At 32.8% G+C, this 21,551-nt stretch overlaps 1 protein-coding gene and 1 long non-coding RNA gene across 7 annotated transcripts in view; one reads left to right on the forward strand and one right to left on the reverse strand.

The window, feature by feature from the left end:
* The window catches only part of Patronin (calmodulin-regulated spectrin-associated protein patronin), a 130,401-nt gene that overhangs the window by 90,932 nt on the left and 17,918 nt on the right, over positions 1–21,551 (forward strand). For 5 of the 6 annotated variants that reach the window (XM_012291706.2, XM_012291709.2, XM_076531833.1 and 2 more), the window contains exons 3-6: positions 13,604–13,819; positions 15,487–15,941; positions 18,336–18,451; positions 20,198–20,308. In XM_012291706.2, the coding sequence (XP_012147096.1) occupies positions 13,604–13,819; positions 15,487–15,941; positions 18,336–18,451; positions 20,198–20,308 (898 nt within the window). The remainder of the gene's footprint in view (positions 1–13,603; positions 13,820–15,486; positions 15,942–18,335; positions 18,452–20,197; positions 20,309–21,551) is intronic. The other variant, XM_076531835.1, reaches the window with a different exon arrangement.
* Positions 10,784–21,185, reverse strand: LOC143264470 (uncharacterized). Its single transcript, XR_013038206.1, has 3 exons — positions 20,485–21,185; positions 19,741–20,425; positions 10,784–11,641 (listed from the first exon to the last, which is right to left on the reverse strand). It is a non-coding gene; the product is annotated as an uncharacterized LOC143264470 (long non-coding RNA).

The following is a 21,551-nucleotide window of genomic DNA, read 5'->3' on the forward strand; positions in this document are numbered from 1 at the left end:
CGAGAGGTATAAAAAGAGCTTGGGGAAAATTGCTCAATACTGGCTGCACACTTTATCGTTTATTATTGTATTCTTCTTTTATTAAATAAAGCAGTTTGTACAGGTTATTCTCCACCGCAGGCGGCTCGTGATAAAATTGTCTCTTATCACGTTACGATGACAATGCCTCGCTTGATTCATTACGCATCAAGTAGTGATGGGTTCGAACCGAATTTGTAAATTCTCGAAGTTTTCTAAAATTTAAAAACTCTCGGTACTCGAAACTGTTGAAACTTGAAACGATGTTTTTGTCACGTGCTAATGCACTTGTAGTTCAACTCTCATATTTTTAGTACCCTTGAATTCTTAGTTTAGATATAATTATAATTTGCATAGTCAAGGACCGCTAATTAGAAAACGGGTACCGCTATTTAGCTTTCTTCATCTGTTTTAATATTGGAGAAGTCAGTACTTTGTTACGTCTGACTTGTCGAATAAATCATAATGCAAGTGGTCAAGCGTTAATAGCGATGGGTTCCAACCGAACGTTCAAATTCTCGAAAGCCGAATCTGAAGCTTTCTAAAATTTCAATACTCTCGGAACTCGAAACCATCGAAACTTGAAACGGAGATTTTGTTTTGCAAGTGGAATATCTTATTTTAAGAATCGATGACAACATTTTTCAAGCTCACACGCACTCTGGTTCCGCTACGATCCAATGTCGAACTGCTTATATTCTCAAAAACAAAAACTAAACCAAACATTCGCATCATACACCGAATATTCAAATACTCGAGTCAAATATTCTCGAAGCACACTCAATGATTCTTTATTCGACGATTCTGTACGTTTTCTTATCCAGGTTTCGAAAGTTTTGAACCACGAAAAAAGCTCCGAACTCTCGAAACTCGAAACGTTCTTGTGTTTCGAGAGGGTTGATAGTATAACTCAGCCTTGAGAGGATATCGACCTTTTTATTTCCAACGAATTCCAACATTCCGCAGAAATAATTTTGTGCATTCGGTCTGAAAGAAAGAAAATGCAAATCCGTATCGACTGTTATGCGACCGCATAACTGCATCTTACGTTTCGCGTGCAACCTGTGCGTGAAAACCTCGCTGGTTGTGGTTGATCCAGTTAAGCCAATCAAATTACCCCTCGATCCTCTGTATCCGACCTCTTTCCTGGTGCCAGTAAATCATGGAACCGCGGTAACGAATGTTCCTGTCGCCTTTTATTCCCATTCTGTCGGTTCGGGATGCGTTCAATCAACGGCAATTCCCGTTTTCCGTCTGTTTTTCGAGCGAAATCGGATTCGGTGTATCGAGACGTACGGGATTCACCGGTCCAAATAAATTGCGCCAAGTGACACAATCGAACTTCTGACAATCTTGTCGGTTGAAAAACGAGCGAAATTCGAAAGTATGCATCGTGTTTTATGCGTCACGTGATTGTCAAGGTTTGTGATAATTTGACGGATTTTTTTGCGCTTATGATGTATCGAAGTCTGCAAAATGGACGACAATCGTGTAATGTGGGTCTAAATAATAAATTATGTCTGTGACTTTAAATAATAAATCACATAGTCTGTGGATGTAAAATAATAAATCATATAGTCTGTGGATGTAAAATATGAATTATGTAGTCTGTGGATTTAAATTATAAATGATGTAGTTTGTGGATATAAATCATAAATTATGTTTAATGTAGATTTGTACAGAACGCATTATTTACTTTGTAGATACGACATATCAGAAATGTATGAATAAACGCACTTCAGTAATAGTCATTTGATATTGTTAGTGATATTATTACAGGTATAAAATGTATACAAACTAGTGTAATTAAAGCAAAATATGTGAAAAGTTGAATATTTCTTTAAAAGCTTAATACTGGATGTTTCTGGTAAGTTGGCTTGTGAACCAATATGGTGCGCATTGTTCGACTGGCAACTTACCAGACATGCGTTATGTCAAGTTTTTAAAGAACACTTTCCACATATCTTTTATTGTATGCATTAGGTTTATTATATTTTGCAAGTAGCTTTACAAAGTGTTCATAAATTTAATTGATAATGAATGTAGCTGTTATGTGATCGAATGAAATTTTGCTCACGTTTATTTTGAGAATAAATTAGTATGTCAGTTGCTTTCTGGTAAATGTATTATTTGTGCAGATGTATTTAGTTATTTTTTCATTATGTCATCGGATGAACATTTAGATCAGTGAATTTTTTATCTGTCAATTTGTAATTTATAATGATTTAGTGAATTTTATTTGACAATCTGTGATTTATATTAATTTAATGAATTGTACTTGACAATTTATAATTTGTATTAATTTAATGAATTTTATTTTACAATTGTAATTCTTATTGATTTTAATGAATTTTATTTGGCAATCAGTGATCTATATTAATTTAACGAATTTTATTTAACACTTTGTAATTTATATTGATTTAATGAATTTTATTTATCAACTTGTAATTCATATCAATTTAATAAATTTTATTGTAGAATTTGTGATTCCAATTGATTTAATAAAATGTATTTTATAATTTGTGCTTCGTATTAATTTAATGAATTGTATTTGACAATTTATAATCTATTTTAATTTAGCGAATTTTATTTTTCAACTTGTGATTTGTATTGATTTAATAAATTTTATTTTACAATGTGTGATTCCTATTAATTCAATGAATTTTATTTGACAACTTCTTGCAATAATACTTGGAAAAGTATATCAGTTGCTTCCTAATAAATGTGTCATTTCTAAACAAGTATATAATTATTTTTTTATTACGTCATCATATTGACATTTGATATGAACGATATTGTAATCTTTACCTAAACGTAATAGCTAGAAGTGTTGTTAACATTGCCTTTCAATATTACATATTGTTAACATTGCTTGTCGAATTATCATTTCATGATCTCATCAGATGGCGATTTACAATCAGTAAATTTTGTGTAACGATATATAATTTTGTATCGATTTACTGAATTCTATTTAACAATTATATATATTGTAATATTGCAACAGTATGTAGTTTGGATTGCTGAAGCATTTATAAAAAATATCTGAATATCTGAAAAATATTCTCTTTTGATATAGTATTGATTTTCTGAAATCTCCATGCATTATATTATAGGGATTATCACTAGTAAAAATCCGTATAAAGGTGGCAATATAACGGGAGTTCATTCTATTGCAAAGAACCTAAAATACCTAATCAGATATATTTATTTCAATTTACTAATTCTGAACAATCAGAAAAATTAAACGACAAAGACTTAACGCGCCATAAAAAAAATTAATATAAATACTGCAATCATATTTTAAAGTTTTTCTCCCAAACACAACCCTGAACTCTAAAATCACACGATCACCATCATCGAATCTTCAGAGCGTAATTAGTAACGGCAAGGCATAGGAGCAATAAAACATCGCAATTAACTGCAAGAAAAAATTGAACCTCGCCTGTAAATGATAACGAGGAAAATTAACACGACTCAAGAGTAATGAGTCTACGATAGATTTCAATCTCGATTCACGTTCGTATCGCTTGATTAACAGGCAAGGATTCATCTTTAATTAATCACCTCTTTTTCTCGAGCAAGACACGATCTTCCTCGGATAGATATCTTTTCGTTGTCTCTATCTTCATCGCACTTGAACTTTCGTTGAAATAATCGGTCGGGAAGTCTTGACTTTCCCTTTAAAGTCGAAGGTGTGTAATCTGACGGTGATTACGAGTCTCCTGGAAACAATGGAAGAGAGGTTGGCCCATCTCCAGCGAGAATCGTTATCATGTTGCGGCTTTCTTCACCTGTTCGTGCCTTCGAGCGTTTGATAATTGATCCTTTCGATTGCTTTTTCTTCTTCTTGCTTTTTAATTGTGATGGTGCTCTTTAAATTACTGAGAGAACCACCCAATTAGTGAAGACGCTGAGTACAATTTTTGAAATGCAGTGGTTCTTTAGTTTCTTGATGTTAAAATATTTTAACGTTAACTGTTAGGAAAAATATGGTTAACAAGAGGAAAGGGGCTTACTATTAGCTTAGGTTTAGGGATTTTTAGAGATTTGATCATTTGGAGTTAGGTTGATAATTTGACCGTTGAGATTTGGGGATTTTAGGATTTGATAATCTGTGAATGTAATAATGAGGCACTATTGCAAATTTCGAAGTTTTCAACTCTCCAATTCTCAAATTTCTAAGTTACCAAGTATTTTTCCCAAGTGCCTAAAAAATGAAGTTTTCATATTTTGAAATTTCCAGATTATAAAAATTTCTAAGTTGTCAAATTCTTAGATTCTAGGTCCCAAATCTTCAAATTCTTATACCGCCAAATCCCTAGATTTCCATATCAGTAGATCTGCAAATCGCAATATCTCTAAATACTTATCAAGTGCCTAGATTTTTACATTCTCAGTAGATCTCCAAAAACTGATATTTGCTAACTACTAGATATCTAAATTCATAGATCTGCAGATACCTGTATCCTCAAGTTTCCAAATCCTCGAACACTATGGTCGCCAAATCCCTAAATCTTCAAATTCCAATTCCATCAAATCCTTACATTCCCATATCAGTAGATCCCCCAATTCCTATGTCCTCAAACTCTTAAATTTCCTAACTCCTAAATCTCTAAATCTACAGATCTTCAAATACCTGTATCCTCAAGTTCCCAAATTCTCAAATTCTAAGGTTTCCAAATCCTTAAATCTTCAAATTTTAATTCCGTCAAATCTTTAGTTTCCCATATCAGTAGAGCCCCTAATTCCTAGATTCTCAAACTCTTAAATTCCCTAACTCCTAGATGTTTAAATCTACAGATCTTCAAATACCTATATTCCCAAGTTCCCAAATCCTCGAACACCAGGTTCTCCAAATCCCTAAACCTTCAAATTCCAATTCCATCAAATCCTCACTCTCATATCAGTTGATCCCCAGATTTCTATATCCCCAAATACTCAAATCCTCAAAAATCCTTAAAAATCTACAATTGAAGTATCCTTACCGTCCTCATCGCCACATATTTCCTACGAAAGCCAGATTTTCTCTCCCCGTACATTTGTCAAATCTTTCATCCACACAAGTTCCCTGTCTCGCGGAAGTGTCAGTTCCTCAAAAGAGTTAAAACCTATCCGCACGTTTCCTCTCGTTCCGTTGTTTCCGCTTTTACCCGCGTACCTTCGTTTCTATTTTTTGTAGGCCGTGCCTTTTCACCTGGCCTGCTTCCTGTTTATCGACTCGGCCACGAATGTGACGACGTCAGCTCCTGGCGAAACTGAAATTGTTTTCCCGACGTTTCACCGAATGGCTGACAGCTGCAACCCGTGTTTAGATGATGCAGAATGCTGTTTACTTTTTCGTGTATGCGAAATCTTGGCTCGATTTGGACCGCTTGTGAAATTGTGGCGTCTTTTGGTGTGGCAAGAGAAAGGTTGGGGAATTGAATCGATCATTCACCACTTGACTGCCACGTCATTCGTATGTGGGTGACGCTTAAATTCAACCGGGTTACTGCCGCGATGACTAAGTAGAAATTTGAATATATGTATTTTTTATATTATACGTATATACATATTTTCTTTTTACTACTTGCAATGGGATTATATTAAATAAAATGTGCATTTGATAAATACTTACATTCTAGTTTTCAACGTTATTTTTTGTTTCGATGTTGCCTAAGTTATAACAGTATTTGACATATAAATTTATGACTTATGTGGTACAAGTAAAATTAGAATTTTGCAGATAATGGGTTAAAAATTCGAGGATTTCTAATTCTTTTATTGTTTCGACCCATTTTGAAAGAATGAGTTTCTTTGACTACCTCGTTACATTTTTCTGTATAATATAATGTATACAACACACGTAATATACAGCATACAGTATACAACGTATTACAAATAGCTTGAAGATGACAATTAGACTATACATGAACAAAATTTTGCTGTGATTCATTAGTTCTGCGTTCTTTGGTTTTTTTTTATTGCGTTTTCTTGTGTTTCTACATTTTACTCTTTATATTGCACTCATTGCACACAAAATGTACATATTAAATAATTTTAATGTATTTTTTTGTTATAATTTCTCCTTTGCTACGTGATATAGCTTTATATCAAAACACAAGTAATTATCAATTTTATTTATTAATATTTTTGTGATGAAAATATTTTTACAGTTACAATAATAATATTGTGCCAATAATGACTGAATTTTGAAGGAATCTTGAAAAAATCGATTTTTCGTCTGTACCAGCTACAGTTTTCTTGCTAATTGATTAAGATACCTTTTACTAGTTCTACTGCCAATTATCGATAAGTTATCGATATTCTATTTGTACTTAATAATGAACCAAGATAATGTCGCTCACATGTCGTCGCATCTAATGGAAGGTACCTAAGTAGAACGTGATTCAATTCCCATGAAAATTCATGGGGTAAAACTATTTACCTTAGCTTGAACTTCGAACCTAACCCAACTTCACCGAACTACATTCCTGTTGAAATTTCAAACAGGTTCCTGTTTTGCTTTAAGTGAGTTCTTGTTTGAATTTCAAACAAAAACAAATATGTAAATACGAATCATAACATCATGGAGAGTGCAATATATTTGTAATACTTGCAACCTTACTAATTAATGTTATGGCGAAGTATATTAAAACATGTTAGTATTATTTAATTTGTAATACTAAATTTTTAAACAACAACGATGAATAATTTGTTAATGAGTGACATTTTTAAAGTGACCGCAATTTTAGCAGTTTTTGTTTTTTTTAACAATCAACAATTTTAACGAGTCAATTTTCAGAGGAGATAAACGTCAGTTAAATTTGCGACAGTTTTTCGACAAGGACACAATCGTTGCAATCATAGTTAAAATACGTCGAAACTTCAGAGCAAGTCATTTAACACACTCATTTGCATATTAATTCTATAGCTTCGTGTCAATTTTACGAACATTTCAAGAATTCAAAATGTAACGTGAAATTTTAGCTTTTAGTAATCTGTTGGTAACTTAGAATAATGAAGATTAATGTAATTTCGAATATTTCAAAGCGAATTGATGCTTTTGTTTCATGAATAACAGTTAACACTCAAAGAAGAGAAGAGTGAATGCACTGTTTCATGTGTGAAATGTGGTACACCGAGAATGTGCTGATTATGCTTCCGAAAGTTACACTGTGACTACCGCAAATAAATTTTAAGACTTAGAACTGATATTTATCTAAGATTGTTCCTATGCTGCGATTTCTGTACCTGATTAGATCACGAGAGAAAATAATTTTATTATCTACCTACTTTTCTAATTTTATAACGTCATGATAAGTTGAAATTCCCCTATAACGGATCTACAATGTAACTGAATTGCTACTTCATATCATTTTTCAATTAATTCAAAGTGTCAGATACTTTTTATTTTTCATTATCACTGACAGTTTGAAATATGAAAGTTTATTAGCAGTGGAACTACCAACCAGACAAAATGATTGGTATCAGGTTTCACGTTTTATATTAAAACATTTTGTTACCGAGCTTTTGTCGAAGTGTCTGTCTTATTTTGTCGAGATAAACGGTTGTATGTTAGTCGATGCTTCCGTATTTACTTATTTATTTTTCCACTTTATTTTCAATTTAAAACTGTACATTTAACGCCGGTAGTTCTAGTATTACTTTCCCTATGATATTATACACTTTTGTTTACATTCTTTGCCATAATTTTTCATTCTTAAACGAACTAGTATTTTGAACGTGTTGCATTTTCTCTATTTACCAAAAATAAAATTGGACAATAACTTTCTAACGAGATAAGTACTTTAGATACATTTTTTGAAATATCAGTACAAATAATTGGGAGTTATTAATCACTGCATGTGTCTAAAAATTTATATTGTACTTATAAAGTCAGTAGTAATAGTTACAGTACCATATTTACATTACAGATGCATCGAGTAGGGTTAGATATACAAAGGGTTAATAAAAAATTTGTACATAGTATAAAATAAGCATTTCACGTTGAAATACTATAATCACCGTTGACACTGAAATCAAGTCTATCAAATTTTCTTAAGCTTTCTATTTTAAATTAGAAATTTTGTTCTCGTGATTTTCTTCAAAAATGTGCTAGCCCTTACGAGGATAAAATACGTTTCACGTTTTATATTACATTTACGTTTACATTTTAGGTTTTATATTACGTTTTGCGCTTTACGTTCACCCTCTATTTGAAATGCTACAATTATCATTGGAATGCTATAATCACCAAGTGAAGGTAAATTAAAATATCATTCTATCAAATTATTTGTATCGTATCAAACTCGTTAGTCCACATCTTTTCATTGTACCAAAGTGTCATCTAATTTTTGTTTCATTATTATTAAGAGCTTGAAATATAAAAGTTAATTAGTTTCCGTACAATATACAGTTTTCTTCACACCCACTCCCTGTCCTCATTTTCTATTCGTCTCAAACTGGTTTTCCCGATCTCTTGCACTTCCTCCACCTTATATTAAATTACAAATTAAAACAAAAATAAGTAAACTTGATTAGCAAAATTACACTCCATATTCTGCTTCCATCACTTCCATTTATCGTATCGATATCATAACTGTACTATCGATGCTGCATTCCGATATTATTAATATCCGTCGATAACATTATCGTTAACAGCACCTCTACTTTTGACCTTGTTAATACCTCACATATTTACGAACGAATTAGACGCTTTTCATTGTCAGTAAATAAGATTAATGAATGGAGATAAAGTGAAATTCTTCGTACTAAGTGATTACATGGTTGGAATTAATTGAAAAGCAATGCCGTTCCTACATAATGCTTTCTAGTTATTTAACAGTACCGATTTCCTTATTTATTGTTTGCAGGTTTTTACGTAAACACGATTTTCGAGCCAACTTTTTTTTTATGGATCAAGAGCAGATTTAATTGGACGTCTTGCGTACAACCGGTAGCCCATTGAAATCCCTTAAGTGGATATGTCGTATATATACGTAATGACCAAAGTCAATACACAGCGGGAAATACGGACTATGCTCGTTATGAGAACGCTTCAACTTTTTCCATTATGTTAATTCTTTCGAAATGTGAGTAGTTGCCAAGTCGGAGTTGAGGGTTTCGAGCTTTTGGCAGCTTGGATATTTGGGGAATTGGGAATTAGTGGATTTGGGGACTTTGGAATATTGAAATTTTGAGGACATGGGACTTTGAGAATTTGGGGGCGTTGGAATATGAGAAATTGCGGAGTTGGGAATTTAAGGATTTGGGGACTTTCATATATGGGAATTTCGAGTGTTGAAATTTGAGGATTTGGGAATTTGGAGAGTTGGAATTTGAGGATTTGGAGAACTTCAAATATGGGAATTTTGAGTTGCAATTTGAGGATTTGGGGACTTTCAAATATGGGAATTTAGAGAGCTGGAATTTGAGGATTTGGGGACCTTTAAATATGGGAATTTGGAGAGTTGGAATTTGAGGATTTGGGGACCTTCAAATATGGGAATTTGAAGAGCTGGAATTTGTGGATTTGGAGTCTTCCAAATATGGGAATTTGGAGAGTTGGAATTTGAGGATTTGGGAACTTTCAAATATGGGAATTTGGAGAGTTGGAATTTGAGGATTAGGGTGTTTTAATTTGAAATCTTAGGAGTTTGGATATCTAGGAATTATGGTATCTGAAAATTTGATGGTCTGGTATTTAGAAATTTTGAGAGATTGATAATTAGAAAATTTGAGAACACAAGAATTTGTAGATATGAAAAGTAAGAAATTTACAAATTAAAAAGTTGACCACCCCTCAATAGGAAAATAAATTCTAAGTCCCTAATATATCATTTATTTCTATCCTAACATATGTCACTAACTAATTTTACCCTATTTATTTAAAAATAAATTTATAAAATTAAAATCAGCATTTAAGTTTAAATAAATTTAAGCATTTGTAAGTAAATATTAACAACTATAAACTAGTATGTTTTCCAAGTCTACAGAGACCTACATAGTATCTTTCAAATCTTAAGACAACCTAATGTCTTTAGAATCAACTGTTCCGTGTTATAATGAAATCGGCGTAATGTGATTTAACGAGTTCAACGCACGTTCATATATGGTTTAAAATGAGAATGATAAACAAAAAATAAAGCGGACTATGCATTTAAACATAAAACTGGTCGTTCAAACACGTTCTTGTGAAGTTAGACCTACTTCGATAGCAGTTCGACTGACCGACAAAACATCAGCGTCGTCCCAATTTCTTTTCCCTAGCAAGGCAGAATCGTAAAGGGAGAAACGAGTTTCCGCATTACGCTTAGATCCGTCTCAACTTGGCGATTTAGGTAAAGGCATCTTGGAATACGAGATCTAGTTTTCCAACATCTGGGTAAACCGTGCCTCGAGGAAATTCCTGAAATATATTTTCAAAATTCGATGATACGTTCATTTTCGAATATATTACCATGTTGACAGTATGATGGGATACGTATTTATTCGAACGAAAAATTTCTGAACTTTCGTACGAAAAAATTTCGAAAATTTATAGTGTATTACAATATACAAAGCTTTATACTCTATCTTTTAACCAATTCTAATCTTTCATTAAGACGGTTTAGAGCGAAATTATGTGATTCATTCATAACCTGTATTCGGTCATGTTCATCGAAACATGATTCATACCAGTTCCTCTTTGCTGTGGATAAATGATAGGCACCTCTTAATGCTGAGAAAAATGATAATCATTTTGTATGGATGAGAAGTGGTAGTCGCTTTGTATTGCTGAGAATAAGTGACAATCATTTTGCATTGCTGAGGAAACTTGATAGCCATTTTTTATCGTTTAAGAGAAGCAATAGTCATTTTGTACTTCTGAGAAGAAATGATAGTCATTTCGTATTATTAAGGGAAAATAATAGTCATTTTGCATTGCTGAGGAGAAACAATAGTCACTTTATATTGCTGAGGAAACTTGATAGCCATTGTTTATCGTTTAAGAGAAGTAATAGTCAATTTGTACTTCTGAGAAGAAATGATAGTCATTTCGTATTATTAAGAAAAAATAATAGTCATTTTGCATTGCTGAGGAGAAACAATAGTCACTTTACATTGCTAAGGAAACTTGATAGCCATTTTTTATCGTTTAAGGAAAGGAATAGTCATTTTGTACTTCTGAGAAGAAATGATAGTCATTTTGTATTATTAAGTAAAAATGATAGTCCTCTTGTATTCTTGAAAAGAAATAATAGTCATCTTTTATTAATCACATATTCAAGAATACTAATTTTGAACATATACCCCCTGTATTCAGATCATCGATTCATTGTCCATACTTGATAACAGTTTGTTTCCATAATGACATGATGACGGCTTTTTTGCTCCCGATCCATGGTGCATGTTATATTTTGCGATCGTTCACGGTGTCCCCGTGTATTTCCGTTACCACGATGCATCGTCTCGAGTTCTTCGCGTTTCCGTGCCCCGCACCGGAAATTACGGAATACTAATATTTGCTTGTCGCGTCTGCCGGATATTCTTATGCGGTTGCGGCCAACCTATGCTCTCCGGGTATTGTGTTTCAAACTGTGCCTCTACGGGCAGATCTGTTTTGACATAATCTGATTTCCCCAGGCAAAGGTTGCTTTCTCTGAAAAGAACGTCATTTTGTTTATGTGCACCGTTACCTACAATAAAGGAAATTGTTTCCGAGGACAGAAACTGACGTTCTCAAGTGCTTTACATGGATATAACAACCCCTCGTATTTGCACTGATTTGAGTGGCTTCTGTATACACGCTGTCGAATTGCATCCCCTATCTCTACTTAATGATATCGATAAAATTTTATATGTGTCGTTTTTTCTTCAATTTAGTACTAGTCTTATTTTCTTCAATTTTGTCTTTATGCAGTAAAGATTTGATATGAGCGAATATTTCCTTTTACATAATTTCAAAATAACAGACAAATATTTTCTGCTGTGGCACCTCCACTAATTTTAGCTATGAGACACCATTGGAACTTTTGTATCTGTATATATTAATTCATATTTTACGTATGATAAATACCAATTTAAAGTGTATAAACAATAAACTGTGTAAAGGGAAGGTATTAACGCAAATACTTAGCTGGGTTAACTAAAAGCTTAATAAGTTTGACATTTCTTTAGTATATCAATCTTGTATATTCTTTTTAGGTTGACGTCAATTGAACCTTATAAGTAAATAAATTCATTGTGTTAGACTTGTTTCATTTTACATTTGTAAGATTTATTTATGAAGGTTAGAAGATAAAATATTGATATGTTAAATTTTTGTATACGATGATATTTATGTTAATACATGGAATTTTCATATATGATGATATTTATATTAATACATTAAATATTTGTATATAACGATATTCATGCTAATACATCAACTTCTTATATTTATGTCAAATTTTTTACGTATAATTTGCATCATACTACGAATTAATGTTTGAAGAATACTGGCTAAATTTGCAGGCGTGAACTCGCATGAATAAGGACAAAGGGGGTTGGAATATTTATGCAACGCGATGTAGGGTTGTCAGCCATTGTTATTTTTTAACCTTTTGTTACATGATTCTCTTTCCTTTCAAACAACACAAAATTTAGAATTCTCATATTTAACGCTTATAATGCAAGTACGAAACATTATCATTTTTTATTTGTCGAATTCTTTAGAAGAATTATACTGCAAATTTGTAATATTTTGAGAAGGTATAACAAAATGTTTTAATTACATATGATGAGAAATGTTTTTGATGACTTTATTAATTATAATGTTATGAAATTATACAATTTATTTTGATAAAATACAATTTCATGAAATATTGTACTATAAAATTGCAAAATTTTATTAATTATGACATTATCAAATTATGCAATTTATTTTAGTAGAATACGTTTAATTAAATAATTTACTATGAAGTTGTATAATTTCATTAATTATCAAATTATGAAATTCTGGAATTTATTTGAATAAAATGCAATTGCTTTAAATTATATACCATGAAATTATAGAATTTAATTAATTATGATATAAAATTGTTTAATTTATTTTGTCAAAATACGATTTTATTAATGTACTACAAAATCGTATAATTTTAGTAATTATATGTTTATAAAGTTTTGCAATTTATTTTGATAAAATACAACTTCATTAAATAAAAAACTAAAATTTAAAATTTAATCATATAATTTTATTTTTTATAACAATATGAAATTATGCAACTTATTTTGTAAATAATTGTCACAGTACAATTTCATAGTATATTATTTTGCATCGTATATTTGCACTACAATGCAATAGAGAGTTAATACAAACAAGGACCACCTTAATAAATATGTAACAGTGACAATGATTAAGCAACACTACGCATGCATTAAAAATATAAACTGCATCATGCATATAACATATCTAACCCATAATGGACGAAGGTTAAAAATGTTTAACAAACGAATATGAAACTTGCTTAACAAACGAAGTTTCAAGTAAAATGTTAGTTCACGTTCGACAAGTATTTACGTTTGCAAAATTTTCATTTAGAAGATCAAGTATGTAAATTAACGAATAAATTTTGTTTTAAAGGATCAAGAACACCTGAAGCCGCAGATCGTCCACGCACTTTCCAATGCAGAGCTCTACTGTTTGGCATTGGCAAACATCTATTCGGATCCAAATTATCATAATCAGAATCATTGTGGAATTCTGCAAGCCCTTGCCAGAAAGGGCGTTTACCTCGCGGAACCAAACAACACTCAACTCACCGAAACGATCCTCATTCAAAATTCACCACTTAAAATGGTAAGAAAATAACGTACTCAACTTTAAAAGGAAACACTGTCTCTACCACGCAATATCAATCATCTCGCAATTTGAATAAAACTTTTAATAGAATATTCTTGTAGAACAGTCAAGAACTTAAACCATCTTTTAAAATTGACATCTTCAATAAAGTGTGTTTGAGAATTTCCAATTTGTGAAAATTGCTATTTGCATGTAAAGCACTTCTGAAGATTGAGATCTCCGTAGGTTCCTCTGAAAGTTGATGAGTTTAAGACGCTTTTCAAAATTGGCTCTTTCAAACAGGGCATTCATGAAAATAAAAATTTGGATGTAATTTTGAGTGTACAAATTTTGTTAAGTAAGGCGATTAGTATTGGAATTTCTTAGTAAGCTTTTTGTGAAAATTGGCACTTCCGAGTGAAGCATTTGATGATTGGCACTTCCTAGTAAAGTACTTTCGAACATTGACACTCCTGAGTAAGGTATATCCGAAAATTGGCACGTCTGAGTGAAAGGTGTCTGAAAATTGACACTCTCGATTAAGGCGTAGTAGGATTCTCATACTTACAAATTTAGCATCTGCAATTTTACTTATTCATGGTGGACTAGGTTGAAATTTGAAGATTTGCAGATTTAGTACTTAGAAAATTTACAATCTTAAAAATGTGGAAATTTGGAGATTGAAACTTGGATAATTTGGGTGTCCAAAAATTTGGAAATTTAGAAGCTGGGAATTACCTTAAAAAATTTGAAATTTTTGTCTTTTTAACCTACCTGCCTAACCTTCCTATGTAGCCAACTGGCCAGGTTCATTCACCTAATCCACCTAACAAAGCATGTATATAGCCTACTGACTAAACCATTTATACACCTATGTATAAGCTCTGTATAACCTATTAGTCATCTGTGTATGACCTACTGAGCAAACCCATTTGTGTGATCTATTCACCAAACCCACCACCTGACAACCAAATTTATCCTTGTAACATACTGACCAAACTCATCTATATAACCTACCAAACTTATGTTTATAACTTACTGATCAAATCCATCTTTATAATCTACCGACCAAACCCATCTGTGCAACCTACTGAACAAAGTTATCTATATAATCTACAGACCAAACCTATCTGTGCAACCTATTGGCCGAAGTTATCTATGTAACCTACAGGCCAAACCCATCTGTGCAACCTATTGACCAAAGTTATCTATATAACCTATAGACCAAACCCATCTGTGCAACCTACTGACCAAAATTGTCTATATAACCTACAGACCAAACCCATATCTGTAACCTACTGACCAAAGTTATCTATATAACCTTCAGACCAAACCCATCTGTGCAACCTACTGACCAAAGTTATCTATATAACCTTCAGACCAAACCCATCTATACAACCTACTGACCAAACCCATCTGTGCAACCTACTAACCAAACTCATCTGTACGACCTACTAACCAAACCCATCTGTGCAACCTACTAACCAAACTCATCTGTACGACCTACTAACCAAACCCATCTGTGCAACCTACTAACCAAACCCATCTGTGCAACCTACTAACCAAACCCATCTGTACGACCTACTGACCAAACCCATCTGTACGACATGCTGACCAAACTCATCTACTTAACCTTCCAATTAAACCTACCTAATATATTAATGATTGACTTGTACCCATTACAGTCCGCGCATATGGCTGTGATAGAGGGCCTGATGGTCCTGTACGCGAAGGAGGTGGTGACAGGAGATAGAGTGGTGTCGGCGATTCGACGGTTCGATCCCCAGGCCGAAGTGGACGTGCCAACGGACCATGAAAAGGGACTTCTTCTCTGGATAAGTCACGCGTCCCACGCGTTGATTGCGAAAATCCAAACGGAGGAGGGTGCCGGCGACAAAACCCGACTGCCAGAGCTGCCAGCTGCCAAGGACTTCCAATCGTTGTGCGATGGTGTGGGCCTAGCCGCCGTCGTGGCGTTTTACTGTCCCGGAGAACTGAACTGGATGGACATCCGAGTGTCGAAGAGACCATCGGTCGCGGACGCGTTGCACAATTTGTCGCTGGTCCACGCGTTTTGTAACAGATGCCTACCGTATTCCATTTTTCACATGCAACCCGAGGACGTGACGTACATGAGGGGGTAAGAAGCCGCGAGGTGGATTTAATGAACGAGATTAACAGGGACCAGTTTTTGTAACCTGTTAAAGTGTAAATCTAGACTGTGTAGGGGCACATCCATGTTGTCAGCACAAACGTTGTCAAACATTTGTCTCACAGGGTTCGGTGTTAGGTCTGAAAGTTAACCCATTTGTAATAAATGTGTGCCTGCCACAACATGAGATCTAGGAATTGAGATACAAACCTATAGTGTGTGTGACTACTTTGATTGAAATATAATATATGTGCAAAACAAGGAACATGATTTTTGTGTTAACAGTCACAGTCGCATTTTTGGTATTTTACCAGGGCCCATCTTGTGGTGGGCGAATCTTACTTTCATGTTGTAAAAGTAATAAATATCATTGGTCATAAAGAAATGAATAATAAGAAATTGTAACAAAATAGAGGTGACAATTGTAATTGTTAAGCTAAATTTAGTATGCATCTTTCTGTATTTGACAGAAGTTGTAATGATAGTGCTAGGTTTAAACTAAATGCTGACGATTGATTCATTATGACAGTTGTATCCTACAACAATAACATAAGTAATAAGCAATTACTAAATGGTAAAAATATGAGTAATCAATACTAAGCAATAAGCAATCGATTATTAAAGGAATAAGATACTTATGAAGACTAAACAATATCTGTGGCGACGAACTATTGTTGCAACTCCATATTTAATGCAATAAGAACATAATACAGAGTGGCGTGTCTAAAACGGGCCAGCTGAATATTTCAGTCGTTATTGACGGTAGTGTCAGACCAAACTTGGTGTCAGAGGAGGCATAACTTGATACAAATAGTTTCTTGATAGATGGAGACATAGAAGTCATATGAAAGTCAGCGTAGTGATTTTTAGCACAAATCTGTCCCTCCTGATTTTAAATTTAAAACAAAATGTTCAATTTTAAATACTGAAACAAAGTTTCTACGTTCAGGGGATTAAATGGAATTATATATTCTTTTATACCATTTAGTAGAGTTTTATATCACGTACAATAGGTCACGTTTATTTAAAATTATTCAAGATCAGGTCCATTACAAATCATAAGCTATTGTGTCCATCTTAAAACTCTATTAAATGTTACATAAGAAATATATTATTCCGTTTTAAAAAAAGAATTTATCTTGACATGATCTATTCATTTATAAATAATTTGTGTCAAGTGATGTGCTCTTCGGCACAAAATAAGTTTACACTGATATTTCTTTTTTTATCAACAAGAGTAATAAAGATATTTAACTGGCTTGTGTTAGATGCTTTGTTATCTTATTATGTTAATAAAAATATCATGTTTGAATTCATGTCGATGTACTCTTTAATATGATGCAAATAATATGTGTTCTTATTTGTTTAATCCGAGATGATCTCGATTTCGCCATGACAACAAAGTGTTTTTCAATTGTTTTTCAGCTGATATTGATTATACACTCTATACCCTGCAGCTCTTCGTCCAAATATTTTTTCATCAGATGGCACAGGTGAATGAAAAATCATGCGTAGCGTTAGAGGAAACACTCTGTATTATGCACATGATAATAGTACTATTGCGAATGGGTTAACACTTTCATACTTAACACTATTTGAGGTCTCTAAGTATAACTTGTATTGACAAGGAAATTTTTATCAATGTTTTTTGATGTATGAAAAAGCTGCGTTCAGAAATCTAAAATAGTATTAAATATAATGAAGCAAACTGAGGATGTCTCGAGACTTTTATGTGGAAAAGAACGGTTTTTGGATGTTAAAGTTGGATATAAATGAATTTTTAAATTTCTTATGTTTCAACATAAAAGCTTTTTATATGAAGTGATCTGTACTAATTATTAGATAATTCAAATTTGTAGAAATTTATAAGAATTATATGTTAAATATTTTTTAACATGTTATACTCTTAAAGTTAAAGCATATTAGAAAAGTAAGATTGAAAAAAATAATTTAGATCATAGATAATGAAAATGAAAAACTTATAAAGTTAAATAAGTTGTCCAACATTTCAAGGTTAATTTTTTGAAATATGATGATAAAAGAAAAACTATATTTCAAAATATATAATACACAACAGCTATAAATACATAACAGTGTCTTTCCGTAACCAGATACTCAAAAAGAAATATATTTAACAAAAAATCTATATCTCAAGGCATAGAGAAAAATAATGTAACTATGTTATGAATAATCCATAAATCTATTCAAAATTTGAGCCAATATTTAGATCCTAAAATCGTTCTCTGTAATTTATAAACATGGTTTAGAAGTTTAACAAAATCTACTAGTTATTGTCAGGAGTGAGTGAATGTCACAATGGGTCACAGTGTTGCTGTATGTTTAAGGTTTTCCCTAGTTGAAGCAACTTATTTCTGTGATCAGGTCAATGAAGCAAAACTTAGTCGTATTCCTGGCGGACATGTACAACGTTCTGGAGATACATCCCGCGAAATGCGTTCGTTATCCTGGTGAAGAAAGGGCAATGCAATTCTTAGATGGTACGTAGATTGACGAACACAAATTTGAATGAACATTCTCGATTAATAAGTATTTGGAGAGATTTGTTCGACACTATGAACGCACCCTTTGATCAGGAAGGGCTGATGAATATTTTGGTATCCATGGATTAATGTGATTGGTGAAGGCTGCGTACATTCTTGTATTGGACTTACCCGTTCTATAATTTATTTTTACTTTATACTTTATTTCCATGGAATTCCGTTTCTATTGCGGCCAATGTAAAATGCGTACCTGCTATAGTTTGTCTATAGTAGAATTATTTAGATTTTGGTGGACAGGATGTTCTGACAATTGTAATTTTTCACAGTAAATTGTTTATAGTGTAAGTTTATATAAGGAAGTTCCAGAATCCTAATATTCCAAAATTCCAAAATCTCACAACACAATTCTCAAATTCCAAAATTTTAGAATTTTTAAATTAAAAATTGTAAAATTTCAAAGTTTATAAAATTGAGATCTATAGTTTTAAAATTAAAAAGTTCAAAAGTTTCAATACCTCAGAAATCCATAATATAGAAATTCCAAAATATGAAAATTACAAAAGGTTTCACTTTTCAAACTCAAAAATTTATAATTCAAATATCATGTACAAATTCAAACATTTTCCATTTTTTAAATAATAAATTAGAGATTTAAAAATTCGAAAGTTACAGGGTCTAAATCATCGAAAATCTATAACTTAGAAATCTTGAAGTAAAAAAATAAAAAAATTTTCAATTTTTAAACCTCTACAATTCTGAGGTCTCAAAATTAAAAATTTGAAATTCTCCACTCTAAAAATTAAAAATTTGAAATTCTCCACTACAAAAATTAAAATTTTGAAATTCTCCACTCCAAAAATTAAAAATTTGAAATTCTCAACTACAACAATTAAAAATTTGAGCTTCTCCACTTCAAAATTAAAAAATTTAAAACTCTGCACTTTAAAAATTAAAAATTTGAAATTCTCCATTACAAAAATTAAAAATTTGAAATTTCCAGTGTTAAAAATTAAAATTTTGAAATTTTTAATGCCCCGAAATTCCAAATTACAACATCCTGTATTCTCAAAAATCCAGAATATGAAATTCCTAAAAATTCCAAACTCAAAATTCCCAAAATCCTAAAACTCTGAAATTTTAAAACTGCAAAGCCTCAAAAATCCAAAATTGAAAGATCTCAAAAATCCCACGACCCATATCCCCAGAATTGAGAAGAAAATAAGGTCGAACATGAAATATCTATCGCCTCACGATTTATTACATTTCAATATCAAGCCCGACCTTACCTCATAAATCTTCGATCGGAGGAACGTCCGTTATCTGCTTACTTAACCATAAAATTATCAAAACGATAGCGTAAAAATGGTTGGCCGCGGTCGGAACGGTATATCACGCTTTTTATCAGTGTCAGTACACACACTCGTTCCCAGTCTCGAGATCCAGGTCCTTTTAGCAGCGACTAACGATACGCGTTAACTCTACTTACCTTATTCTTCTTCTGAATGTTTGATCTAGAGTTTGATTAAGAAAAGGTGACGTGATACGATAAAGAGCAGCAATTCTCCAAGTAAAACTTAAACCAAAAAAAACTCAAGATATCACTTGTAATGTAAAACTGTAATATTTCCATATATTTCTATGGCGTAACCTTCTTGATGCTTGACAACCAACGCTATCCTCGCCTTCTTCTTTCGTCAACTTCCGGTTGCCAATGAACGAATACGGTGCCGGTGACGGGTGCAGCCTGCCCGCGCAATAGTCATGGCGTAGCTCATAAAAGAAGTCTACCACAGTCTATAGCTCCGATACCTGATCTGAGAAGCAACCTCTCCGTATCCGCGCCAGGCTTCACAGGTACCCATACGTTACCAAACCAAATCATGAAAACTAGGTGGTCTTCTCTTGTGAATCGCGTTTACTCGCCACAACAAAAAAATAAGAATGACGTGTTAATTTTGTTGTATAAACGTTCTGAAAAGATACAGATTTAAATAAAATACATCGTTCAGGTCTTCCGAGGGAACAACTACCTCTCGAGTTTGTTCGTTCGTTCCTCGATGTGTGTTGTTTCTTTTTTGGCTCTTTCTTCTTCTTCTTTTTTTTATTTATTTATCATTTTTTAGTTTGTTGGTTTCCATGTTGGTCACTCGATTTTAAATGCCACGGATATTTGTCGCTCCGATGTCGAAAAAAAGACGAATGAATCATCGGCCGTAATGGAGGATCGAAATATGCGTTGCGCATTTAAAATGTGACCCCCACGTTTAGATTTAGCTGTGCAACGAGTCGCAGATACGATTAGGCGTACCGCTTCTTTACTAACGATATTATTTGCTCGATATTCAACACCATGGCACGTAACTGATCCTCTCGACGAGAATGCATGCACGTTTTTGCGATAAACCGTTACTTACTTATTAAACATTCAGTTGCCGCTTGCGTTGTCGTTCGCTTTCCTTTTATTTCCATCATTTTGCACGTTTACCTTTTTGCCTTGTGCCGTTGAGCGACAAAGAGAGATGTCTGGACGATTCATTAATATATCCACTCCATATTCAGTTAGTATACTTGTTTTGCAACGTACATTATCTATGTTATTGCGTGGTTTTTATTTTGTGTTTTGTGTGTGTCTCAGTGAACTTTTTGTTCTACCTTTATTTTTATATTTTTAATTTGAATGGGTCACTCATTCGTGACACGACGATTAGAAACATTAGAGATTAGTTTGTGTAGCATTAACCCTTTGCTGTATTCATTTCTTAATTACAAGAAAATCTGGTAAACCAGAATAGATCCGAGGGATTAAATATCAGGATAGATATTAATCTGAGAAATTAAATACCAGGATAGATATTAATCTGAGAGATTACATACCAGGGTAGACGTTAATCTGGGAGATTAAATACCAGATAGACATAAATCTAAGGGATTAAATACCAGAACAGGTAAAAATCAGTACACGGTGGAACTCTATTTGAAATTGAAACATAAATTTTACGTTGTCGTAAAGCAAGGGGTTAATGAATCTTCTGCCCACCAAACGAGTGTATTTTATCACAGTGCATAACACGAGCTTTCGTGCAATAGATTTTGATCC

Source organism: Megachile rotundata, chromosome 5 (genome assembly GCF_050947335.1).
Source record: "Megachile rotundata isolate GNS110a chromosome 5, iyMegRotu1, whole genome shotgun sequence".
Taxonomy (NCBI): domain Eukaryota; kingdom Metazoa; phylum Arthropoda; class Insecta; order Hymenoptera; family Megachilidae; genus Megachile; species Megachile rotundata.